We start from the raw sequence: 27890 nt of genomic DNA, 5'->3' as shown, positions 1-27890 counted from the left end.
TCATCAGGGTCATATGACATAGCTAGAAGCTCTCACAGTGTGCTGTAGAGTAGTGTTTCAATGTAAACTGTAAACTCTGAAATGCCACCTCTTGTCTCAGTAGGTACCACAACATTCCTGCCGCACTGTTTTCGGTGACCTCAGTTGAACTGTGCCCATCTCCTCCAGCAGCTGCATCTCCTAGACACCCCCAGCCTCTGCAATCCACACTGCAGCTTTTAGCTGATCTGAGCTCACTTCTGAGCACTTTGGTTTTTGTTGTGGTCCATGGTGACATTTACAGTGGAAAAAGCCCAAACCCCCTCCCTGGTGTTGTCTCGTCCTCTGGAATGTGTCTTTTGCTCTGCTTATGTGTCAGAAAACAGCTCGGTGGTACTTCTGCACTCGCTCCAGTTCAGTTTTCCTGCCATCCAGATGTGAATATTTAGTGAGTTGGATTAAATACGCTCTGTCTGTCAATCTCGTTCTGCTTCTTTCTCCCTTTTTTTTATTTCTCTTCTTTACATCCTGTTATTTGATGATGAAATAAATTTTGCGTAGGATTTAATCTTGTTATGTTTTGTCATTATAGAAACATTAAAATCAGTGAATGAAAAAGTAATTTTCAGATTCATTTTCTACATATACACACACACACACACACACACACACATATATATATATATATATATGTGTGTGTGTGTGTGTGTGTGTGTATATATATATATATATATATATATATATCATATAAGATGTGAAAAATAAATTAATATGAATGAACTTTTGTGGAGACAATATGGCCGACTGAATTATCTAACTGACCACTTAACAGTCCAATACAAACTATACATTACACCTGGTTTTTTTTTTTTATTATCAAATCTCAGAAACTGTGGTCACATACATACTGTAGACAGTCATTTAACAATTGGTCAAATCATTCATGCAGAGAGATTCTAGCAACTTCTCTCACATTTCTGTCTGGCAGCAATTACTCTGATGATGAATTCAGAGCCCAAGCCAAAATCCAGACACACACACATTTGCAATTCCTACAAAAAGCAAGAGAGGCTAATTTTCAATGGGTTCTCAATGCCTGAAAGATTTCATTCTGATTTTCTTACTCTTTTCTCTACCTCTGCAGGTGCCCGTTGGCTTTTTTTCACTGGAATGAATTAAATGAAAATCTGCATTTAAGGAACTTGATATAACTATTAGAATAGCTTTCATTCCAGTAATACAATGTATTCAGGTTAAATTTATTTCATATTAGATACTTTGACATTTTAACTTAAAATAGTAATATTGTGAAATGTTATTGCAATTTGGAGGAGCATATTTCTAACTGAATATATTGTAAGATGTCATTTCTTCCTGTGATGCAATGCAGAGTTTTCTGAATCTTTCTTCAGAGTCACATGATCCTTCAGAAATTATTCTTATATGCTGATGTGTTGCTCAAGAAACATTTCTTATTATTTTTAATGTTGAAAACAGTTCTGCTGCTTAATATTTTTGGGAAAAGAATGGAAACATTTTGTTTTTCAAGATTCTTTGATTAATAGAAAGTTCCAAAGATCAGAATTTACTTGAAATGGAAATCTTTTATAACATTATAAAATATATTTACTGTCACTTTTGATCAATTTAATGCATCCTTGCTAAATAAAAGTATTAATTTCTTTAAAAAAAAATAAAATAAATTAAAGGTATAGTATATCACGGTTCCACAAAAATATGAAGCAGCACAACACAGTGTCAAAGGAATCAAAGGAATTTGATTGATCATAGGTTAAGAGGGAAATGTATTTGATATGTGGGTCTGCAAGAGTCAAATTACAACAAAACTGAAATACATGGTTATTCAATAATGAACATACTATTTGGACTATTTCTTCTGCCATCTGATCATCTCTATTAGCTTCTCTTCATTTAGACACGTTTCATAATTACGCTTCAGATTGTTCTCTGTCATTCTCTCACTGTCATTTTAACCATTTAATCTGGTTTAGTCATTTTGTGTCTCTTGCGTCCCCGTCAGTGCTGAGTGATGCTTTGATGATTCGAGCTAATTATCTCAGGGAGTGCTGGTAGCTAAAACTGTGAAACATGATTTCTAGATCAGTAATCCTGAAGATCTCCCTGTGAATAGTCACATATGCAGACCCCATGCAAAGCTCCCTGCCAACATGCACACGCCATCAATAACCTTTAGGATAAAACGGCGAGGTGCTGTCGACTTGTCTGCACAAAAGGAATGAGAGCTGAGTGTGGACCACAGAAAACAGTCCTAGGTCTTCTAGTAGCCTGGAGCACAGATTAACAGACTTTATCCTACAAAGCACACCAACCTCTTCCTCTGACCCTGAATCCCCTCTGGCCAAAACATGAGTGGAATAAGACAAATCCTGTTGTAAACATTGCTGTTTGCAAGACCCAAGCACGTACACTACCTTTCAAAGGTTTGGATTAATTATGATTGTTTAATGTTTTTGAAAGATATCTTTACTGATCACCAAAGCTGCATGTATTTGATCAAAAATACAGTAAAATCAGCAATATTGTGAAATATTATTATAATTTTAAGTAACCATTTTCTATTTTAATATAATAATGTAATTTATTCCTTTGATGGAAAACGTTTCTATTTACTCCAGTCTTCAGTGTCAAGTGATCCTTCAGAAATCATTCTAATGTGCTGATTTGCTGCTCAAAAATTATTGTTTAAAATAGTTGTGTTGCTTATTAATTTTGTGGAAACCCTGATTCTCTACTATTCAAAAGTTTGGGGTAAATTTAAAATAATATTAGTAAATAAAATTTCAGCAAAGATGCATTAAATTGACAATTATTTATATCACAAATATAAATAAAATGTTAGATTGCATATATTACAATAGTTGTGTGAAATGGTTATAGCATTTCATATTATAGTTTACTGTAATTTTGATTATCTAAAAACAGCCTTGATGAGCATAAAAAATTATTTTATTATTATTATTTCAAATTATTATTATAAATGCTGAAAACGATTATGCTGTTTAATATTTTGTTGAAATCATTTTTACAGGATTTTTGTATGAATAAAAAATATAATTAACAGCATTTTTGGGGGTAACATTATACATGTTTTAACTGTCAATTGATTAATTTAAAAGTAGTAATAAATTAAAATAAATAAATAAATAAATACAATCTTACCCCCAACTTTTGGGGTATGGTAGTGTATCACGGTTTCCATAAAAAATGAGGAGGATGAAAATCTGATCATTAATCAAAAATTAAGCAGCAAGATCACTGATAGTGAAAAATGTTTCTTTAGCAGCAAATCAGCATTTTAGAATGATTTCTGAAGGATCATTTGATACTGAAAACTGGAGTACACAGGAATAAATATATTTTAAAAGCAAAAAACTATTTCATAATAAATCAGTTTTTTTACTGTATTTTTGATCAAATAAATGAAGGCTTAGATCACATTAAAATAAAATAAAAATCTATTATTACAAACTTTTAACCAAAAGTGTATATATCCACTTCAAATTCAGATTTTAAAATGTAGTAAAAATACTAAAAAACATACTTTTCTAAATATTTTTCCCAGATTCCCAGAGCAGTCTTTTGCCTGTGAAACACCCCATAGATGTGACATTCCAGTTTTGCAACACTTTTACGAAAAGGTGATAAGATAAGAAGCGGCATAAAGATGGAGCCAGAGGGAAAACTGATTTGAATAAAAAGGAATGCCGTCACTCCACATCACTGGACAATGATGGACTTAACAGGACTTTAACACGATCCAAGATCCACACGCACACTTACACACTTACCTAGGAAGGTTTTCCTCGATCTTTTCTCGTCTCACACACACACATTCACAGAGACGTACCTGTGCAGGGCAGCAGACGCCAGCGAGTCTGGGCCACGTTCTGGTGTATTGTTATTAACCTTCAGTCTCGTGTGTATTAAGGCACTGTGAGGACACATCCCTGCACTATGACTCCAGGGCTCTGCTTTGTTCTTCTCCGTAGCACAGGCATAATTACAGCCTTAAAGAGCTTCTACCTTTTCTTCTCACCCTCTCCGCTCTGTCCCACACCCAGATATTCACAGAGATCTGCTCTGGCTACAACTTTGCTGCATTATACTCCTGCATGTTATCTGTGAAATACAGTCTCAAATACTTCAAAAATACTGCAAATACTTCTATATAGTGCCTGTATGAAGGGTTTTTGGACATTTAAGAAACAAACAAAATGTATAAATATCATTGCATTACTTAATAAAAAATATCAAACCAAATGGCATTTATTTTTGGGTTTTGAATGATAAACGAACAACCATACTGTTCAAAATTAAGATAAGGTATTTGGGCATAAGGTCGTCATTTAGTTTGATATTTTATTTTCTAATGCATACCAAATACATTCATTTTAACTTATGTTAATATATATATATATATACACACACACTACAGTTCACAATTATGAAATAATTAGATTTTTTTTTATGTTTTTATGCTCACCAAGGCTGTTTATTTAATCAAAATTACAGTAAAAACAATGTTAGGAAATGCTATAACCATTTCAAACAACTATTGTAATATATAAAATCTAACATTTTATTTATATCTGTGATAGCATTTAATTTTTTCAGCAGTCAATTTAATGCATCTTTGCTGAAATGTAATTTATTATTATTATTTTTAATTGACCCCAAACTTTTGAATAGTAGTGAATCATGGTTTCCACGAAAATAATAAGCAACACAACTATTTTAAACAGTAAGTATTTTTGAGCAGCCAATCAGCACATTAGAATGATTTCTGAAATATCACATGACACTGAAGACTGGAGGAATGATGCTGAAAGGGCAGCTTTGTGTCACAAGGATAAATTACATTTTAAAACATATTAAAATCAAAAAACGTTATTTTATATTATAATAATATTATGCAGCCTCGTTGAGAATAAGAGACTTTTTTCAAAAACATTTAAAAATCTTAATTATTCCAAACATTTGAGTGGTAGTTTGTAAGAATTGTACTTGCGATAGAACTGATAAAACTCTCCTCTCATTGAAATTGTCATGTCACATCCTCACTGTAATTTCAGAGAATGTGGTCTAGCCATGACAATAATTTGTGGGTATGTTTTGGTCCACTGGGCTTGGAGACCATGAGCTGCCATGGCTTGGATCTTAGCCCATTGTGGTCCCCTACAGGAAATCTCAGCTGCAATGAAAAATATGGCCAGAATGAACAAGTGGCACACCAGCACTTCTGCAACATATGGAAGTTGCTTTGCTTTAATGATCATTGATCATGAATCATACTCTGAGACAGATTAAAAGAGAGGTTTCGCTGCTGTGAGTTACTTATGGCTGGGATTTTCAGGGTGTGATTAAAAGTCACATGTATTGCAGGCTCTTCTGGAAGGATGTAAGATGCTGAGCAATACAGTAATTAATAACTCAAACTGGGGTGCGTTTCCCAAAAGCATAGTTGCTAACTTGCAACCAGCCTGTTAAATTGTATTGCAACGAACAAAGTTGCTAACTTAGTTATCAACTATGGTTTTGGGAAACGCACCCCTGGCACGTTTATAGGCAATGACTTTGCTTATATCTCTTTTTTTGCTTACTCTATTTGGTGCTTTTATTACATTTACTGTAAGTTTCTGTCAGATCCATCATTACTGATTTTGGATAGTGCGTGATTTTCAGCCATTTTATTATTATTATTATTATTATTAATATATAATCTGATGTAACCCATAAAATGTAGTTTTGTTGGTATAAATTCATGCATTTAGGTTGATTCAGCGATATTAAATAAAATAATATTTTTAACCAGTTACATGGATGTTAACATTTTCAGGTTTCATTTTTTTCCAGTTTACACAGAAATGCACAGTCCACTGCACAAATAAGTCTTACTCCCTGTTATTGATAAAATTATATATATATATATATATATATATATATATATATATATATATTTGTTTTTGTTTTTTATATATATATAAAATTCCCTTATTTGGAATTAAATCTACTTATCACTACATTTTGCACATTTTGAGCATAGTCTACATTTGTTGTGGTAATCAAATGTTCTTGTTAAAATTATTATATGATCATAGCCGCCCAGCCTATTTTCATTTTTAATTCAAAATTAATTCAGTAGAGGAAACTAAATGTGCAACTCTTAAAATAAAAATAAAAATAGATAACATATTGTTCTGTTTATGGGTGTATGGGTCTTGAACAAGGTGTAACCATGATGATATTTGATATTTCTTTATATATATTTGTGTGTGTGTGTGTGTGTGTGTGTGTGTGTGTGTGTGTGTGTGTGTGTGTGTGTGTGTGTGTGTGTGTGTGTGTGTGTGTGTGTGTGTGGATATTTGGCTACATATGAAATTAAATTAAATAAGTAGCATTTCTTTCATTTAACACCCAATATGATCTCAAATCCATGCATGGGATTTTAGTTTATTTTTTTATTTAATTTTTACACAGAGACCTAAAACATCTACTGACACCTCATGTGGTCATATTCATTTTCACCCCTGAATAAATTATTATTCAGAACCAGTTCATTTTTAACTGGTTCATCCCGTCTCTCCGTGTTCCGCTAAGCTATAGACCTGAATTCAAACCAAAACATAATAACAACCACTACTATCATATCAAATGCGTCTTACAAAGAGCTTAAAACAATTATGTCCGAATGTGCGTATGAATTGGTTGAATTGGTTGTTGTTGTTGTTTGTGTGTGTGTGTGTCTGTGTGTGTGTGTGTGTGTCTGTGTGTGTGTGTGTGTGTGTGTGTGTGTGTGTGTGTGTGTGTGTGTGTGTGTGTGTGTGTGTGTGTGTGTGTGTGTGTGTGTGTGTGCGCTTGTCGGGCTCTGACCAGGGCCGTGCAGAGACCTTTGCAGGGGCAGGTGCTCAAAGTATAAAAGGGGCACATGGAACAAGACTTTAAATAGCGCTGTTAAAAATATCAATACAGCAATATATTGTGATGCATTCCTTGCTGATTCAGTGATATCGATATGGATGATTATGTATTGATATGGCAGCAAATGCTGTGATGCAGTTTTGAAAAAGAAACAGATTAGAAAATACAATTTTAAGTTTAAAAGTAAAAAAAAAATATTTTCTTTCTACCTAATAATAACTCTGGGATTAGAAACTGAAATGTCTTAAATTGTCCCAACCTGACAATTTCTTCTCTGTTCTACAGAATAATTAAGAACAGCGGTTATAGTAAAAACTATAGAAAACACTCATGCCTCTACATTTTCCTCTTTCTCACCAGCCTCTGTCTCCTGGCTTGCTGTTACCTGCTCTCTTTCTGTCACTTGTGCCTCTACATTTTCCTCTTTTTCTTCCTCTATCTCCATCTCCTCATCTGACTTTACACTGTCTGTCCATCTAGGAACAAGGCACAATTTACTATTTCAGCATGAATCTATTATTTTAACCATCACTGCTACTCTTGCACCTAATCAATAAGTCCACCTTAAATATTGATACAAAACATTAAACAACTGATACACTGGAACATAGTGATTAATATTATTATTACTGTTGTAGTTGTTGTTGTCTAAAATTGAACACCGTTGCAATGTAAACAAATGACAGGCTACATTTGTTATTCATCTCCTTCAAACTGCACTTTGATGTCAGGTATATTATTTATTTTATATTGACATTGATATTTCTACATTTACTTCCAGAGAGATATTATTGAGTTTACAGGCTAAAGTGGTCTTGCTGTTGTAAACACTGTTGCTATTGTAGAAAAATATATTTGTGTCACATTTAAAATATTATTATATTTTAATTCATTTCTGAATTGTTTTTATTTTCATAATGATAATTCAGAGAATGGGAAAATCTGAATAAGCCTTACCAGTGTTGTGATAATTATTTTTAAGGCACTCTACGTGTTAAAAAAAAAAATACTGTAATATAATAATAGTTTAGTCAAATAACATAAAAAGACCAGACCCCTCGATCAGGGGCATCATGCAGTCATGATTTTTGAGGGGGCACAACACTGTATAACTGATATAGGCTTATGTTTTATTTATCTATTTTTCCTATTTATTCAAAACAATTTCAAACATGCTTAATATATCAGGAAATATCTCGATTCTCAAACATGTTTAAGTAAACGCGTTTTGCACCTTTAGATTGTTATTTGATCAATAAATGGAAAAGTAGTGTAATCTATTAACTACACATAAAAACCCGACTTTTTACTTAAGTGCCATATCATGCCATAAAATATTTTTAATACAAATGAATTTGCAATATTGCAAATATTGTAAGTTACTTATTTTAACACTTTCATTTTACAGAGAGTAAAGAACATTTACATTATCAAAGAACATTTTCATTCAGTCTAGCCAGAGTTCAGGCACTCTCAAAAACTCCCATTAAAATCACTGAAGCACTTAACATTACATTATGCACATAAGCACTTTTTGTTGTTTCTGATCACAGAATTCGCTAAATCAGTGGTTCCCAACCTTTTTCAACTCGCGGCCCACACAACCAAACACATATCTTTCCGCGGCCCACTGCAAAAAAAAATAACTGACCCCGCTATTGTTGGGTTAATAACTTAGTACTCAGAAGCTAGATTGTTAACTGTCTTTATTGAATGAACTGGCAATGAACAGAAAATAACTCAGGCTGGTACCACTTGGCACAACTGCTGTTGTTCTGGAGCATATGCAGCAAAAATATAAAAGATAAATTCTTATACATCCCTGTGTATCTTAATATTTAAGACTACAGTATAATGCACATTGCCTCTTGTACATCCCTGGGTATCTTAATATTTAAGAATGCAGTGTACTTTCATGCACATTATTTTCCATTCTATATTTAATTCTACAGTATACATCTTTTTTATATTTTATTCTTATATTTTTATTGTTTAGTTTTATTTCATTCTTCCAGACCTATATTTATATATATTTATGTTATATTCTTTAATAATTGCACTGTCCATGGAGCGGACCTGATTCACATTTCACTGCTGGTTATATATGCTCTATACAATTGTGTATGTGACGAATAAAAATCTTGAATCTTGAATAGTAATTGCCGGACCACCTGCAATAACATTTAGTGGGTCGCGGCCCACAGGTTGAAAACCACTGCGCTAAATAATTCATTCAGCCAGCGAGCAAGTGAACAAAACACCGCGTTTCAGTGATGACTCTTCTGCACGTCTCTGATTGGCTATTGCATTCATAAGCGCAACAGAATCGTTTCTGATTGGATATCATGGATCGTTGTACGAACGCGTCTGTCTCTGCCTCAGCGCCAGCCAGCGAACGCAGATTTGAATTTAGAAGCTGATGCTGTGCACTGAACTATCTAATCACACCGCTGTGATTGTATAAAATATATAAAAAATATTACTCTGTTTGGAAGCTGCATTTAAAATCCAATTGGCTCAGAAATCTGAAGGGGTACGTGCTCCCTCACATTGAATGGGCATGACGGGTGCCCTCGATGCCTGTGAAACGTTTCTCCCTCAAACAGCATGCTAACGTTAGCTACTTCTACACTACAGGCTACACACACAGCAATATAAACAACATATCTGCATGTTCTCACATCACATCGTTCTTGTAAAATAATAATAAGTAAATAAACATCAAAATCACTTCGCTGAGAATGAAACACCTCTTACCAGCTTGTTGAAAATATCCTCTGGCAATTAAAAAATGCACGTGCAGGGTGACGAATCGTCCCGATCGGATGAGGCCGTCGTCGTTAGGTGAAAGGTCATCCTGTGGGTCATTTTATTGACGGCTAAATTATTATTCAGAAATGTTACTAATATTTAGATTGGGCATGGGCAGGCATTCACAAAAGGGTATATTATGACAAAAAAAAATGTGAGGACATTTTGCTTTGACAAAAGGGCACTTTGGGCACCAAGGGGCAAAGGGGCAGGTGCTCAAGCACCTTTTATCCACAAATATGGATATCTTAATTTAATTTTACTTTTAGTTACCGCTTGCAATAGACTATATATATATTATAGTCTGATCCTCAAAGTGAATCTGGACTTCTTTTCTTTTACATTTTATATAACTATAACTTAATTAACAATTTAGCCTATTTTAATTGATTCTCTGGCTCATGATTATAAAGTTAAGTTTGTTTGATAGCATAAGGGGAGTCCACATCACATGTTGTTACATTTTAATATACAGGGGCGTCGCACCCGTGAGGGATCACCCACACTTTTCCCGGTGAGAGGGTTCAAAACCCCGCACGTTTTCTGCAGTTTTTCCGCAGTTTTGCACAAACGCCCTACTACAGTCGCTCCTCCGTTTCTCTGGCCGCTCTGTGTCTGCGCTCGCTGCGGCTGCCCCCCCCCCCCCCCCTCTCAAACATGACACCGGCTTTGAGTGTGACCGGCTGATGATTGGCTGTTCTGCCTTAAGTCCCGCCTCTCTTGGGGTGTTATCGGTCCGCTCGTGCTGAGGAGGCGGGAACTTATGGTTATGGTTATTTACATCTCCCTTTTCCAGGTACTTTGAATGAGTGTTTATGCTTTCGAGGTTTTTAAATAAGCTTGATATGTGTTTGGGAAGATGTTCTGTTATCGTTTTGTTGACATGTCCAGTGTTTTCGGTATTATATTTCGTTTTTTAGACTAATGCTAATTGCTATTATTGGGATATTGTTCAGCAGCTAGCTAAATTCGGTTATGTATATGTAACGTTATGTGGTATGCAATGTATAAAATAACTGTGACGAAGAAGTCAGGGATTTGACGAGGAGGGGGGACAAACTGCCATTGTTAAGCAGTGTATTTATGGGTTCATTGCCAGTGCAACTGATTTTGATATTTTGAGCATTGTTTGTTGATTAGCTGAATACTTTTGTGGATACTTACCTGTTGTGTTTGATTAACGTTACCTGTTAAGGAGAAAAAAGTGAGAAATTATGACATTGTTTGCATACCTGTTAAAGAACTATGAAAGAAAAGTGTATATTATTTTAATGTTTAAAAACAGTAAATTGTTACATTATTTATACCATTAGAGAAAAAGTTTTGTGTGGGGTTTTTTTTTCTCCCCTTTTCTGATTTTTTTTTTTTTTTTTTTTTTAAATGTAGGCCTATGATTATTTTTTTTCCCAGCCAAACGCTGCAAGCTGGAAATCCGGCACAGTGCCATAGAACTTTAAGCCCTGCATTTTGTACCCCTCTGTCATCGTTTTTATTGTTTATAAACAAACCACATCCATCCCCCGCACTTTTGAAAAGCTTGCTACGCCCCTGTTAATATATATATTTAAAAAAAATCCCCTATGAACCCAGTAAAACTAAGGGTTGATTTAGGATTTCAGCTTTAAAGGTCACGGGTTCACTTCTTAAACGCTTTTGTAAAATAAACTTATATTTATTTTAAACTGACGATTTTAAAAGTAGCTAATATAAAAGTTATTTATTTCCCAGACCATTAAACTTAAGTGTAAATATTGAATATAAAAAATAATTCTACGTTGATATTTTAAACTTTTGTTCACACACTCCAGCTCATTCGATATGTGTAGGCCTGTATACAATTCGTATTTTAAATGTGAATAATCGCTGTATCCAATACTTTATTACGAGCATAACAAATATTTCAGAGAACAATTCCGAGTTTTCTCCTCGCTAAAAGAAGCAAGAATGCGTGTACAGTGTGGAACAAATAAAAACTGGACCGGAGGAATGGAATGGATTAACAAACATCTTCCAGTCATTTTAGTTTCTGAATGGAAGGTGTATCACATTGAGCGCAAACCACTGTATTTGTGAAAAGTTTTGGAAGAAATCACTGCATACAACTAGAATAGGTGTATTCAGAAGATTTCACTAAACTTGGAGAAATGTCACATAATCACATTTTAAGGTGGCTGAAGCCCCCAATATAGTACACTGAAATGCATTAACGGAAGCAGGCATTATTACACTGACACTCATTCATATTTTAATATCTCCATGTTTTTTTATGATCGTTGCCGTTTGTAATAGTAAAAATTATTAATTGATTTGTATTATTAATATAATGTCATGCAATAAAGGATGTGTTTAAATTGAAGATCATTATTATGTGACATGATCGATATCAGGGCTCAGCATCAGCAATTCGATAGCAAATGCTCATCAAGTTCATTTAGCGCTCCCCGGTGTCGCGTGACGCACCAATCATCACGCGCTCTCGCGGAGCGCGAGTCAGTCAGAAAAACAGGAACTCGAGCCCGAGGTGACTTGGATATTGCGCGGTTTTGTCATGATTTGAGAAAGATAACCTAACCTAACCTAACCTAACGCATTCACCTATGAGATTCACTGCAGTGACTTTGGGAATTAGGTTTTCATTTAGAAATCCGTGGTTATTTGTTTTGTCCCAGTTTATTTTGGGATGGATCCGGTTCAAGGTCTTTTTCGAGCACAGTGAACGTTCAATGCAGCACTCAGACCATCCTCGGGCTTTATGGACTTGACTGTCAATTATGTCTATGAGTTTCATGCCTGATACGCTGAATAGTTTAGATCCATCCAAATCAGCATTTTTAGAGTTCGGCCACGGACTTGCAACCAACCAGCAGCATTTATCCGGATACGCACACAATATTTACCCGGTACATGGATTGCACTCAGGCGGACACCGCCAGCACGATGCTCCCTACCCTTCCACCGCGTCCCATTACAGGCGGCCGCTGGGATACGCCTACCCCGGGCCGGTGAGCGCTCCTGCTCCCGGTGCTTACATGCCTTACCAGCCAAACAACCACAACAGTACTCTGGCGCACGCGAGGGCTGAGGAAACGAGTGAGTATCTTCATAAAACATCAGAATGTGAGGTTTTGACGTGTCTTCGTTGTTTCCTAAAAGATTCTGCATGCTTTCTGCATGTTTGCTAATGCATTTTTTTCTATACAAAATGTACAGAATTAGAAGTAAACTTTATACAGGCATGTTTCATTATATGATTAATATCTGCCATGGCTTATGCCTAATTCAAATTGAGTGCATTTATAACAGTAGCTAATTTAACTACACTCACTGTTTTTTTAAATAAATAGGCTACCAGATTTAGTAAAAAAAAATCACTTGGCCTATTTATTTTTAAAGACCAAGAGTTTCAGTGAACTCGGCTAAATCAGTGGCAAATGGCAAACACTAAATGGTGTGGATTGCAAGGCAGTGATCTTTTTTTAACAACTTTTTTGCAAGAATTTGTTTTTCGGTCTTAAACTTTATTGCGTGGGGGAGGGGGGTCTTATTTAAAGGCAACATTAAAACTTTTCATACCTATACGTGACGTAACGCTTCTCTTAGTGACAATAAAATTAATGCATTCGTCAGAAATATCATTAATATCGAGATAAACATTGCACATTTTAGCAATTCATCGACAGAGCAATGCACACAAACTTAAGATAACATTAACGTCGGCCTGTAAACTTGACTTTAAAGCGACGTTAATTATGGTTTTCTTTTCTTAAATGATGACCCATTAATGTTCCCCCTAAAACACCAGGTAAATCTCCTATTTGGCAATCGTAAATCAAACAGACAGTAACAGCTCTTTAGTGGGTCATAATTTACGATTTCTCTTGTAAACTGCTTGTTTGAAGACATTTATCCAAAGCCGTTTACTGTGTCATAATGCTGTCGTTTTATTTCGTTTGCATGCCTGAAGACCACGAAAAGCCAGCGGTCATTGAGAATGGTGAACATTGCCTTAATGGCAAGGGGAAGAAGATCCGCAAACCGCGAACCATTTACTCCAGTGTTCAGCTGCATGCGCTGCACCAGCGCTTCCAGCAGACCCAGTACCTCGCGCTGCCCGAGCGCGCAGATCTAGCCGCCAAACTGGGACTGACGCAAACACAGGTAAATGTCCAGCATCTCCACTTCTGTGTGGCACCATACAACTGCAGCGTGTTTTTTCAGATCGGTATGAGGCCTAGTATTCAGTAATACGGCCGGACGAATTACAACAAGATTATGGGTTAGGCTACATTTTTATTAGGTTATATACAGTATGATCTTTTGAATAACTTCATTAGGGTGACGTCGGCATTATGACATTTGTCATGTGCCCAGTTAACAGGGAACGTTCTCAAAACGTTATGGCAGTGTTCGCTCAAAGTTATGAATAACATAACATTAATAGAACGTTCGTTCAGTTATCTAATGTTCCCAAAACTTTAGCACAAATACATATCTGTACATCATTCCTGTAATGTTTTTCTGAAACCCTTTAGGTTGTCAAACATTCTTTTACATTTTAAGTTTCAGAATGGTCAGAGAATATTCAAAAGTAACGTTCCCATATGAAAAATGATTTTTAAAAAATATATATAATTTTCTCTTAATGACGTTTCAAGAGGGAAATGAGAGAGAGAGAGAGAGAAAAATGTTTAGAACATTTTTAAACTGGACGTTTTTAACATTTAGAGAACATTCAGAAATAATCATTTCATAATAATAATAATAATAATAATTTCATTGTTAGCAAAATGCTCACAGAACATAGGCTTAGTTTGTCAGCGATATGTGGGTGCTGTTCATGGACCACAGGAAAACCTAATTTGTTAACAAATGTGCATTTTAGCATTTTTCCATTTTTATGTTGTTTTTAGGGTTGTCTCAAAAATATTTAGACACTTTGAAATCTAGCCTCAATAAACATATGTTTAAAGTATTGTTGTTGTTATTATGTAACGATTGTTTTAAAGGCAAAATATTAAAACGAGCGGGATTTATAAAGAAATAACACCCTTACCTTTGAGATTATTTGGTTATTGAAAAGTATTCGTACACTTGGTAGTGGAATATGTTCATAGTTCATGTTGATGTGAAGAAATATGCTTGTGGTTACTCTGATAGGACGCCCATGTGTGAACTTGAGAGGAACTGACTTAATACATTCACTAAAAATCACCAAAACCCCATTCGATTTAAAGTGAACTTAATACTGTGATAAAATTCTAGTGTAACATGCAACTGCAAATGCTATTTGGTTTAATATTTTCTAATACAATAAAATCCATGAATTCTTGTGAGGCTCAAGTGCTGAAATACCTGCAAATCTGTCTGAAAGTAATTATATGCTGAGGTGAGGCTTTAACTCAGTATCGTACTGGATGAACAGTTAGGTGAGACCATGATGAGTCAGTCAGTGCTGGTTTCTGAGCATTTATGTGCTTTGTGTCATGTATACACAAGTAGGCTGATTTGTTTCAGTATTGTTAAAGCTAAGTGAGGATTTTGTTTAATCCGACCTTCACTTTCATTTTTAAATTAGCACACTCACTTTTGTGTTCTTACTCTTTACAGTTTAAGAGAGTGTTTTTCCAGCACATATCCCAAGAATAATTTATTCTTGATTGCTTTAAGCCTTATGCTTAATAATAGATATCCAGCCGCACTCATGCGATTGATTTAACAAAATACATTCATTTCTGGGCCAGCGGATGAGATAAATGTGTTCTACACTAGACTCACATTCATTAGTGCAAAATCCATCTGCTATCCCATTTTAAATATCCCATTTGCAAAGCATGTATGTTTTGAATGCGTTCTCTTAGGGAAAGCTAACTGATTAACAAGTCATATGCCTGTGCTTGTTATGTTGATGTCACACCCATTAATGAGTTCCTGTTGGGTGGTGTTTTGGACATTGATTTATTTTTATAAATCCCTCTTGTTGACACACACCTACAGGAATGAACAGTAAAATATTGATGCATGCATCAGAAATGTGTATGTGTGTGCAGAAAAATGGAACCCAAACATAAGCCTGGTGCAGCTATATTGCTTATGACATACTGTAAGGCTTCCCATCATTCTTGCTCAGTTTTTCATTTCTTTCCCTCCCTCTACATTTACGCTATACACTTGCTGCCCTGCGTGTGACAGGTTGCACCACATTTTTAGCCATGGAGAATGAGTTCAGTCTGTCTCTCAGCTATAAGGAGCTGATTACGCCTTGGTTTTCATCAAAGCGCATCTGAGTTTTCCTGTCATCGGTTGACGAATGCCTCTCACATTCACCTCAGACAGTGGTTGCAAACACATGGCTTGGAATTCAAACGTACTACAGTGATAAACAAAGTATGTAATATTGGTGGCAATGATTTGAAATCCAGAGCATAGCTGACAGTTTGCATTTGATCCATAAACCTGATTAAAGGCACATAAACAAGTGCCACACAGCACATGCTTTTGGCTTTTCCAAGTCCCTCCTTGTGCGTATAACATAGGTCTGGAATCCATCAACTCACCATAAAATCTGTTTGGCAAACCAATCTTTGGAAATAAAAAAGAAAATCTTTTTTTTACGTGTGTTTATTAAGTCTGTTGACAGCCAAACTAATAACTATGTGTAAAGATCCCCTTGCATGGATTTTGATTGTCTGAGATTATGGAAACTCCATTAGGTGGGCTTTCTGACCTAGCCTTGCAGTGTGGCTGGTGTTTTTCATGCAGGCGTTTAGCTGAAATCTTCCAAAGGCACAATTTCAGGTCTCCAAGGTTTCTAAATTGAGTGCACATTCTGGCAAAGGAACCATAAACTCCTACATAAGTGAAGGACACTTCTCAAACATTTGTGTGCCGAAGTATTTGCAGTGAAATAAATGAATTTTAAAGCTATTTTGTAATTCCAGAATACTCTCACCACTGTAACCGTCTGGTCATACATTAAAAAATGATGTTTTAAAACCACAGGTGAAAGGGGGTAACATTTTTGAATAATAGATATAGCCTAACCATACTTGATTAATTAAGAAAGTTCTGAAATGTTGTTTAAATATGCAGATTAGGCATTATTTCGTTCAATCTGAATTCATTTCCAGAAGAGAAATGTGAACATTTATATTTCATTTTGTTGAGATACTGGAGCCAAAGATTTTAACTGAGGGGATCTAAATATCAATTGTTTTGTATCACTCCTTATATCAGAAAATACTGCTAACATCAAGAAAACTGTTTTTAAAGTAAAATATATATAAATATTTAAAACAGTAAATGTAATAATAACAGTGTATTATATAAATCGAATGAATGAACAAACCCTATGTAAAAACCTTCAGAATATAGATAGGAATAAAACTGTCACGTTTGGTGTATGTTAGTGCTGCTGAAGTGAGTAAATTATGAGCTGTGCATTGAAAAAAAATTTTTTTTGATGGATAATTGACTCAAAAATTATTTCATCACCGTTAAGTTGTTCCAAACATGTATGAGTTTCTTTGAAAATGTTGGTACCCATTGACATTCATTATATTTTTTCCATACTGTGGAGTTCAGTGGCTACCGGCAACTGTTTGGCTACCAGCATTCTTCAAATTATCTTCTTTTATGTTCAACAGAAGAAAGAGAATTATACAGGTTTGAAGATGAATACATTGTAAGAGAATTTTCTTTCTTTTTTTTGTGAACTATCTCTTTAAATATGTTTGGGTGGCTTTAGCATCAATATGTACTAATTTCAATGCTAAATGTGTTCATGATTATTTTGTCAGAGTCTACCAAACAAGCTTTCTGGAAGCTCTCTTTCAGTTCAACTAAATTCAAACCTATTTTTACGCTGTGATTGTTGATGTCAGACACATGCTTCACTGCCTTCATAAAAATGGCAGGGCGGAACAATTGCTGAGTGTGTGTGTAATGAAACGCAGCAATGTCACTGAGTCCATCTCAACAAAGACTGTTCAAGCTGCCTGGCAAATTCTTCAGAGTGTCAATATCATAAAAAATAGACCTCTGATGTCTTGAAAGCGATTGTAAAAAGTAGCATGTATATAAAAAAAAGTAACATGTAATTTTTTGCATGTATTTTAATGTTCTTTTTTTCTTTTTTGTTTACTGAAGGTGAAAATATGGTTTCAAAACAAGCGCTCCAAGTATAAGAAGATCATGAAGCATGGCTCCAGTGGACCTGAAGGGGAGCTTCTTCACACCACCTCCTCATCCTCTCCTTGCTCTCCAGGTCTCTCTCAGCTCTGGGAGGCCTCTATGGCCAACAAAGTGCCACCCATGCATCCCAGCAATTATATGAACAGTTACGGGCACTGGTATCCCCCACACCACCAGGATCCTGTGCCCAGACCTCAGATGATGTGATTGACATCGGAAAAACAGAGCCAGAGAGACTCCAATCCATGTTGACACCTGCCTAACCTGTGAAGGCACTTACCTTCACGGGGTTCATATTTAGTGTGTTTGAAAGGACTGTGTTTTACTCCCACTGACTCCCATATTATATTTCAGTAGCTTTTCAACGTTTTTCATATATTTTTGCAATGTGTTTGAAATAAAAGATTTATGAAAACATGAAAGTGTGCTATGTTGTGAATGATTTATAGAAATATGAAGAATGTTGATATTTAACGATGTCCGTAAAATGGAGGTAATAACTCTTGTTCTCATTTTAAGAAGGTCTGGTACAAATAACATGGTAGCCTACATAGCTTATTCAAAACAATATAAACTGCGTATAATAGCCTAATGCTGGTCATGTTTGAACAGACATTTTAATAATACTCAAAAACAATAGGCCTGTAAATTAGCGTTCTGGAATAAATTAAGCAAAAATAGCACAGAATGAGATTGTCGAGATTAAACGAAGCTGCGAAAATATGTAATTAGCCTACATTAATTCATCATTTATAAATTCATAGATGTTCACTCAGTGTCCATGTTGTAGAACGTTTGCGTTTTTCCCTTTGTCCAGGTGTGGGAAAACTAGTGGTTGAGATTTATGAATTATTCATGATCAAGCCACATGAATGTAAGATTTTTTTTTAAATATTTAAAGAGATTTATTTTTAAATGTCGTGTCACCTGAAGCACGTTATTTGTCGGGTTCTGTTCGCTTGTTATTTTACTTTAAATATAAATGGAATTGTGACTTGTTTTAAATGATGCAATGATTTTGTATATACATTTTACATTTTATCTCCTACAAAACCTCTAACATTTTAGTATACTTCAAACATTGGATGCATAAGAGAACCGCCACACACACACACGAATATATATATAGGCTCAGAAGGTCCGATTTAATTTTGGAAATATTGCCCCAGAGTCTTATTTCCAGTGTTACTAATCGTTCTGCTTTTTGCAGAAATAATTTCTGCGAACAGCTGGATATGAGCTAACAGCCGTTAATATGAGCTAATAACAATTATGCTCACTGCAGCAGAAAAGTTGGGTTTTAAAGTATAGCCTACGTGTTTTCTATTAAAATACCATTGACTTAGTCAGAATCATAGAGATAAAATTTGATCCATGCAGTGATAAATACGCGGCTATATCGAACTTCAAGACGTTTTGCATCAAATAAGAAAACATCTGCTTTTCCAAAACGTTTGTGTTCCTTTATTTTCAAATGTAGTGGTAAAATACTGAATGAGTTGATGTCGTGATGCCACCATGATAAATCACCACAGAATTCAATCAAACGCTGGAGAGAAAATTGATAATTAAACGCACATTTCAGTGCTTAAACTATCTAAACACCGTGAACGAGATGTTTGTGTTAATTACGCATCCCAAATTACGCTGATGTGCATTTAATGTGATTCACAGTGATTTATGGTCTGCTTATTTCTTTCGTGGTTATTTTGCCGGAGATATACATTTTGTATCGATGGAGCCTGTTTTTGCGCCTAAAGAGGTCGAAAACGCTACTCGACTTTTTGTTACACACTCTTAAATAAAGGTTCCAAAAAGGGGTTTTCGCATAGAAGATCAATTTCAGTCAAAAGTTGTTGAAATAACCTTATATATATATATATATATATATATATATATATATATATATATATATATATATATATATATATATATATATATATATATATATATATATATATATATATATATATGAACTATATATCAACAATGAACTGATTTTAACTGATAAACTGACTGTTTTCGATTGTCCTCTTGAGTTATAGACGCGTTTTTCCTGTTTGACACTCTAAAGCAGCTTTGAGACAACCTCTATTGTATAAAGCGCTGTATAATTAAAGCTGACTTAGCTTGACTTGACTAAATAAAGGCCTTTGCAACACAAAAACGCAAATATTTAATGTAAAATATTAAAAGCAATGGGATGAATAATAATCACGAACCCTCACAAAATAAAGGGTGCTGTTTTTGCTCTAATGCCCACTGTAATAAGATGCCACCTGGAGGAATGTGGGGTCCACTTGACCTGACTTTGACCTGGCTCACTCAACAGGGTCTTGTCTAAACAGCCTTATTTAAACAGGCATATTACAAAGCACCTCTGTCATTTCAAACTCCTCAGATCCAACACAATTCAGCACACTGTGTGGTTTTTCAGCTTGGAATAAATCTGTTTTAATCCACCACAAACTACAATGAGGTAAATTAAAATGTTGAGTGGATTTTATTATATGCCATATTATGAGATAAAAATAATGCCTGCCACATGCAACTCTCATGCACAGAACAATAATGACAAATTCTTCCAAAACATTTTACTGCTTGAAACTCTAAGATTATGCACAATAATTCGCATTTATGAGCCTCCACAACATCTGTGGGAGATTTACAGCGATGACTCTACAGTCCCACAATCAGTTATTTTCTTATTTTTCACAGTCCTAGTTGAAATCACAAGTGCAAAGTCACTTACCTGCTTTCCCTCACTAGGTAACAAACCACGCTTAAAAATCCATCACACTTCTGGAAATGGAAACCATCTCTCTGCACTTTAAACATGCACCTCTTTATATACTCCCATCCCAGAGTTTGATTTGTGGAGTTTATGTTGCTCCGTTTAGATGACAGTCATGGGAAGAGAAGACAAGTGATTTTGAATGAAGTAGCGAGCTCTCACAAGGGAAATTATGGGCAATTTTACATCTCGAGATTAGAATAATGGGTGCTCAAGTCGGACAAGCAGAGAAAAGGGGCTTTCAAACAGGGCAATTATGTGGGAAGCTGATTTGGGAGCACACTAAAGTGTGATGGGATGGACTGATAGCAGTTTAAAGAGATTTCCAGCACTTTGAGGTGCCTGGTGAGTTTTAATTATGGCGCATCAGCGTGTGCAGAGAACGAGTCTTCGCTGAATGGATTTAAAGGCCTGGAGGAGATTTGAAGGACAAGGACGAAACCGATTCCCAAAATCTTCCCCAGTTTGTGGGGTGAAAAAGAGTTCAGTGGTTCACAGCTGTCAAGAAAACCTCTCATTTGATCTTATTTACAATTGGAGCAGAACGATGCTGCTGAGTGAAGCCTGTGGACTCGGGCTCTGAGCGGGTGTCAGGCAGCTGCCCTCTGTCTCTGCATGGCAACATGTGCATGTCCCAACCACAGTTGACCTCCTCTTCAACCACCCCAGAGGCCTCCAGTGCCATTTTTTGGATACGGTTTCTCGTCAAACACGTAAAGATTGGCCCTGCCTATCTTTATTTAGGTGGTATGGTGCACTGAATCGTAGTATCATGTTCAAGTTCAATAGTTCAGGCACCGACGGAGCACACGGGTCGAGGTGACCATGTCAGCCCACACACCCAGCTTGGCTAAGAGTTTCTCTGAGTGAGAGATGTGTCCCAAGACGATGCCACCTAGATCATAGCCCATAATTGAAGGCCACACACCACGAACAAGCCCAAACGAAAGCAGATATGTTACATATGGCCTAACTACAACTGCAAATATTGTATCAAACAGATAACAGCCGTTTCTTTATGGACCCTATGGCATATACCTCAGATGAAAATGGTAAACACATTAGAGGGGATAAAATGTCTAAGGGTTTGAGCTATGGCCATTGTACACAGATCACGGAATTATCAGGTTTTGAAGAGAACTAAGTGGCATGACAGGTTTTAGGTGTGAATATGACTCTTTCTTCTCTATTGGAGGTAGGAGAGTAACCCAATCGCATGCAACAGCAAGGCGGGTATTATAAGATCTTCATGACTAATTCTACAGCTATGAAATGACCAGAAACGACTCGCAGTTCACCAACCAACAATCTTAACCATCTGGATCTATCATGCTATAAATCTAACTAGAATGGCAGCTCACAAATTTTTCTTTTCATCCCTGTCAGCATCAGCATCCACATCCACCTATGCTTTGGATATCACAGCGGTATTTTTGGATGCAAGATTTACAGTGTTGGTCACGCAGATGGACTGTTTATGCATCTTGTTACTAAAGCTACAATGGTTGCTGTTAAACAAAATTGAGATTTCCGTGTAAAACATATCTGAATATTTAAAGTATTGGAAAGACTTTATTTCCATTCAAATTACAAATGAGGGTTTTCAAAGAACCATTTTTAGGTTACTTGAATAAAGTTTAATTGAAAAGTTCTTTAAATATATATATATATTTTTCATAGAGTGAAGAACATTTTATAAATCTAAAGAACCTTTTCCAATCTTTTGTGGAATGGAAAGGTTACATGGATGTTAAAACGTTCTGCTTGAAACCATCAATGCCAAAAAAGAACCTTTATTTTTAAGAGAGTATTTGGTTTTTCCCAACGTTTTGTCCTAAAGAAAAACTCTTGCCATGAGGTCCTGTGTGAGTGCCTATACATTACCCATCTCCAGATTAATATTGCCAAGAGTATGGTGGATACATTGATATTCCAGTACTGAAAGTACATTTACCAAATACATATAGTCCAATCTTAAAAAAATATGTATATGTTCTAAAATACATCTCTGATGAATACAAATAAAATATAAGCGGTTTAGGTCTATCTGTATATAGCTCTATTAAGAATTGCAGTCATGAACACTGAACTCATTTTCATATTGGATCACGTTGTAGTAGTCACAGCCCGCATAAGGGCTTTGAATGATGAACCCCATTAGCGGTTCGTTTTATGATTTCGGCATGAAACCACATTATTTATGGTTTCTGTGGTTCAAATTATGTTTTTGCGCCCATTCCACGTAAAACCAAAGGGCATCCTCACGACCTACAAACCTAAGTGAAGTCTGCTTTCTATTTTTCACAGTCATGATACAAGAATCCGAGACTTGTCATGTTTCTATCATCATATATTTAGAAGACCGTCCCTTTTTTTGTAAAGTGCCAGACTTGGTTAATTAGATACAGCACAAGGTGTTCAGACAACACCTAGCAATAAAACATTTCGTGTCTATTTTTTGATTATATTTAACTGATAGGCTAGTTGTCATCAAAAGCACAAAAGCCGAAGGTAAACAAGCGGTCAAAGACATTAAAAGCACAACATAAGACGAATTCGCTTAATGGTTTTTAAAGAACACTACGTGCTATAGGCCTACGTATGTTTAATTGTGCGGTTAAGAAAAACAGCCATATGACGTCGATATAATTTTGAATACTGATTTTAGTCAGTGTAACACTTTACGCTGTAATATCTTTGAAACATTAACCATCAATTTTACATCCTTATATGATGGTTAACAGGTCGTTAATGTACACTAAAGTAATTATAAATGTCACAAAACGTGTCTCCGTTTTCATAAATGAATAGGCCTAGGCTACATGAAAGCCTAGTTGCGGTTTTTAATTAATTTATTGTTAGGCTACCCAAAATTTCAATGGTCAGTTAAGAGTAAATAACAGAGCACATACAATGACCATTGTCTATTTTTAAGCCTTATAAAGCCTCATGACGGATAATATAATTTTAACACCTCATTTCTGCATGATGATAACTGGCATCGGTTGGACGACTTCTAGACAATTTTCTCGTGTTTTCAGCAGGACTTTGGCTACAGGAAATTCATTGCTGGTAAACACCAGAAACACACACCAACCCTACGTGAGACCGCCAGAACTTTTTCAGATTCTAACTGAAGTTGTTGTCTAAGAGACAAAAGCGTAAAATAAAAACAAATCATTAAACAATCTGGACGCATTCTCTTGCTTCGTTCGTTAAGTTGGTGTTTATGTAACCTACACGGTAAAAGTTGAGTTAAAAAACTCTCAATTCAAACGTACAGGAACTTCGATTGTGTTGTGGATATTCTACGTACATAATTACACAACGTCATTACACTGCCTTACAGACTGATATTATATATTGGTATGAAAAAGAAACCAAAAGCGCGGGAAGGAGGAATCTGGGAGGAAACGTTTTAAAAGCCGCTTTGAAATACCTCGCTCTGTAATTTGCATATACCTGTAGGAACCTCTTGGGGTTTTTCTAGGCCTACGTCTGTTTGCCCTGTCTATTCTTGTTGTGACCGACTATCTCTAAAGCTCAGGGCTTTATTCCAGAAGTCACCTCCTCATTGCTGTAGTCTATCTTGTTATCTGCCAACAGAATAGGCTACTAATAAAATCCAGTGACTCCAACATGTCTGCTCGCCTGTCGCCTCCTACAGCCTCTTTGCACGCAGGCCTACCAGGCTCATGCATGCAAACACATCACAAAATAACATCTGTCTGACTTAACCCTTTTCTAAGATCCCAAACAATGAGATGTCACGGCAAACTTCAGATTTGTAATTAATATCAAACGGAATTTTGCAACTCGACTCAGGGAAGCCGCATGTGGCAGAAATGTTTTCAATTCGCATTTATTTAGTTTGACAGAATAACAATACAGCTATACTTACAGGAATATATAATGGTTCAAGAACCACCGCGCAGTCTCTGCCTTTCGAAGTAACACGAGTTTAGTGGTTCACTTTTATTTAAACACGTATATACAGCTTTCAACATTTTGTACAAGTCTGAATAACTTATGTCCTGAGTCTCTGACGCGCGCGACACCGGCCCACATTGTGGGAGGTGAGGCTGATAACAACACAATTTGGGGTTCCATCGTTCTTTAAAACATTTTTAATATACCCATCAATGAACAAAACATGAAGTTAAAGGAAGTCATAAAACATAATAATTTAAAACCACTCTGAACTTCCTTTACATTGTTTAACCTACACCTATGTGCATATGAAACAGTTCTGGGTAGCAGGGACACATTGAAACATTGTTATTAATATTACACTACTGTTATTTCAACACAAAGCATTCATATCGGCATATATGCGTTTAAACAGTCCACAAAATGCCAACACATGTGTGTTGTTCCACTCCAAATAGGCTACTTGTGAAGCATCTCTCAGCTTATTTATGTTGAGTTTTTCAAAAGTCTTTTCCCACTTATATTAAACTCTTCCATCAGTGTCTGTTAATACACGGCCCCCACGCTCTGAGGGGGTCCTGGGTGGTGCACTGGATGCTGTAAATGTGATCCCTGCTGGTACCAGTGATTGCTGTAATCTTCCATGTAGGGGGGTGTTGAACTGAGGGGTGTCTGGGGGATCTGCCCCCGGTTGACCTGGCTAGAGTGCGCGCTGTTGTCCCAGACAGCCGGGGATGGAGGCGAGTTGCAGGCCATGGAGTCGCTGGCGTTCGGGCTGTGCTCCAGCGGAACCTCGCCGTTCTTGTAAAGTTTCTTGAACTTGGATCTCCGGTTCTGGAACCAGATTTTGACCTGTTCAAAAAGGAAAACCACGTTCACATCAGTTTTCTATTGGACATTGTAAACAATAGTAGCATAGAAAAATTCAATGTAATTGCTACCTTGCTTTTCTTTAAAGAAAAATAAAGTTCTGTTAAAGTAGGCTAGTAAGTATGTCTACTTTGTAAGAGGTTTGGAGATTAGAAGCTTAAACCTCCCACAGAGGAAAAAAGGTTGGGATATTTAGTAAATTTAAACCTGAACATACTAGGTACGTGAGGTATTATCTCGACAGAATGCACCGCGAAAATAATTTTAGGCTACATTTATATAATGTATCAGACTTATGAAATCCTTAATGAAGCTGAAATATTTTAAATCTTCGTTGCATAAAACACTGACATTTTGAATTAAATCACTTATGAAGAAAATTGAGGAGAAAATATTCTTAAACACGAAGACGTTATTAGAACATGATGACTATATTTGTATCTATCTTTATATATCTTTTTGAAAAATTATAACGACATAAAATGATAGGCTAAACATATTTTTGTAGAAAACAATGCAAATAACAATTATTCATTTAATAATTATGATGGTAAAAATATGAGCAACAACGTTTCAACACATCTCACGTGAGCAATGTTTTATGAGCTGATAAGCTTGCTGCTTATCTCAGTGTGTTCTGTGTCAGCGAAAGAAGTGTAGGAAATCGCTTTAAGCTGTTAACGCAGCCCAGTAATTATGTTTAGAGTGTTGTTAGCGCTCCAGTGTTACCTGTGTCTGCGTGAGCCCCAGCTGAGCGGCGAGCTCGGCTCTCTCCGGCAGCGCCAGATACTGCGCCTTCTGGAAGCGGCGCTGCAGCGCGGCGAGCTGGTAACTCGAGTAAATGGTGCGCGGCTTGCGGATTTTCTTGGGTTTTCCGTTTACCATCCGAACTTCAGTCTCTGGTTCTTCTTTGACTGGAAAGAATAAAAATATAGACCACGTTATGGCAACGTAGAATTAATAACAGCAGCTAAAAGAAAACCGCAAACCGATTGGTTTCATTTTGGGATTGTGACGGAAATGAAAAGGTCACTCCAACTCATGATATTCTCTCGTTAAATGAAACAAATCTGCTTCTTGAAAATTAAACGTGTGATATTATATGAGTAAAATAAAATGTATGTCAGCATCTGGTATATGCAGTATCAGATAAATAAATGCCAATTTGAGAAATAAATACGGTATAGTTAAATCATCTTCAAGTTTGAAGGAAAGGCTGTATCGTGTCATGTGCAGGCCTACTTCAATAAACAAATATATCGTGACTTCTAGCCTAGACTGATCACCGAGAAATAATGAGTAATCGCGTTACAGATGCAATAAAAATGTCATAATTGTTTTACAGCGACCGCAAATCTGATGTGATAAACTAGAGGCAACTTTCTACCCTGCTTAAATTAATTGTATGCATAACAATCCTTTAAATAAATTACTTTAATGGGCTAATAATAGCCTATAGAGTAAATGCAAAAAACCAAACAGGTAAATAGCTAACTCGATTTCTAATATTGGCTATATATATTTTCTCAATAGGAACTCGGAACAAAACACAGTTGTACAAACTTTAGAAATGCCTGTTTTATACCGATATTAAGATGACAAATGTTGCCGAATTAACAATGCATATACCCTACCTCTGGCATATTTAAAAATGCAAAAATATCTCACCTGCGCTTTGTGGCGGCGTCTGCAGCTCTCTGTTGTATTGTCCGTATTGTCTGTAAGTATTGTAAGGGTACTCTGTCTTGGTGGGGTAAGGTCCAGGTGATGCCCCCATCCCAGACAGATTAAACTGATGATATGAATTCATTTGCTGAGAGTATTGTGCACTCTGGTAGTACTCGTGATGGCTGCTGTAATAACCCATGTCTGTAGCCGAAGACTCTGGAAGAGTCGGAGAGTCCTTAGAGGTCGGATGGCAACTCATAGAGCCTGAAAGATCAGATGAAACACCGTGTATCTTCCTGTCAAATGTCGGTCCACTCATCCTTTAGAAAGAAAAAAAAACAACAACAATCGTCCACTTTATTTCCAAGGCAGACGTGAACAAAACATGCAGACGTTTAGTTCAGGACTATGCCTGTAACACAAAATCCTAGACGAGCTGCTGTCTCGAACTCCCTCGGTTGAAGCACTGAAGTGATCTATGAGAAACTGGGAGTTATAATGCACATGGGTGGACGCTCGGCTCCAATTGGCTCCTCGCCTCTGTGTTTTTTTTTTCTCTCTGCAGCCCTGAGGGCGAACCAGAGACTGTTCTCCGCCTCGCGCCTTAACGTCTCCAAACTTCAGCATTTGGGGATTTTAGCTGTTAGAGTGATAATGGAGATGCGAAATGTTGCAGACATTTTAGTAG

At 36.2% G+C, this 27890-nt stretch overlaps 2 protein-coding genes across 3 annotated transcripts in view; one reads left to right on the top strand and one right to left on the bottom strand.

Annotated features, from left to right (window-relative positions):
- Nucleotides 1–18341, top strand: part of LOC132120997 (homeobox protein Dlx4b-like) — a 100825-nt gene extending 82484 nt beyond the window's left edge. The window contains exons 1-3 of one of the 2 annotated variants that reach the window (XM_059530198.1): nt 12234–12840; nt 13715–13908; nt 17896–18341. In XM_059530198.1, coding sequence (XP_059386181.1) covers nt 12522–12840; nt 13715–13908; nt 17896–18147 — 765 coding nt within the window. In that variant the 5' untranslated portion in view covers nt 12234–12521 and the 3' untranslated portion in view covers nt 18148–18341. Of the gene's footprint in view, nt 1–12233; nt 12841–13714; nt 13909–17895 lie in introns of those variants that run through there. The other variant, XM_059530199.1, reaches the window with a different exon arrangement.
- A 6239-nt stretch (nt 18342–24580) lies between these two features.
- Nucleotides 24581–27684, bottom strand: LOC132121248 (homeobox protein Dlx3b). The gene is made up of 3 exons (XM_059530465.1): nt 27203–27684; nt 26264–26448; nt 24581–25516 (listed from the first exon to the last, which is right to left on the bottom strand). Exons 1-3 carry the CDS (start codon nt 27519–27521, stop codon nt 25211–25213), a joined length of 810 nt encoding a protein of 269 aa, XP_059386448.1. The 5' UTR covers nt 27522–27684; the 3' UTR covers nt 24581–25210.
- Between the last annotated feature and the right edge of the window lie 206 nt (nt 27685–27890).

This window comes from Carassius carassius, chromosome 39 (assembly GCF_963082965.1).
Source record: "Carassius carassius chromosome 39, fCarCar2.1, whole genome shotgun sequence".
Taxonomy (NCBI): domain Eukaryota; kingdom Metazoa; phylum Chordata; class Actinopteri; order Cypriniformes; family Cyprinidae; genus Carassius; species Carassius carassius.
The sequence above is the reverse complement of the archived record's forward strand: the minus strand, read 5'-3'. Positions and strand labels throughout refer to the sequence as shown.

Coding starts and splice junctions, on each gene's coding strand:
- LOC132121248 (XM_059530465.1), bottom strand. CDS start 27,521: ATGAGTGGACCGACATTTGACAGGAAGATACACGGTGTTTCATCTGAT. Junction 26,449..27,202: donor GACGCCGCCACAAAGCGCAG/GTGAGATATTTT, acceptor TATTCTTTCCAG/TCAAAGAAGAACCAGAGACT. Junction 25,517..26,263: donor TGGGGCTCACGCAGACACAG/GTAACACTGGAG, acceptor CTTTTTGAACAG/GTCAAAATCTGGTTCCAGAA.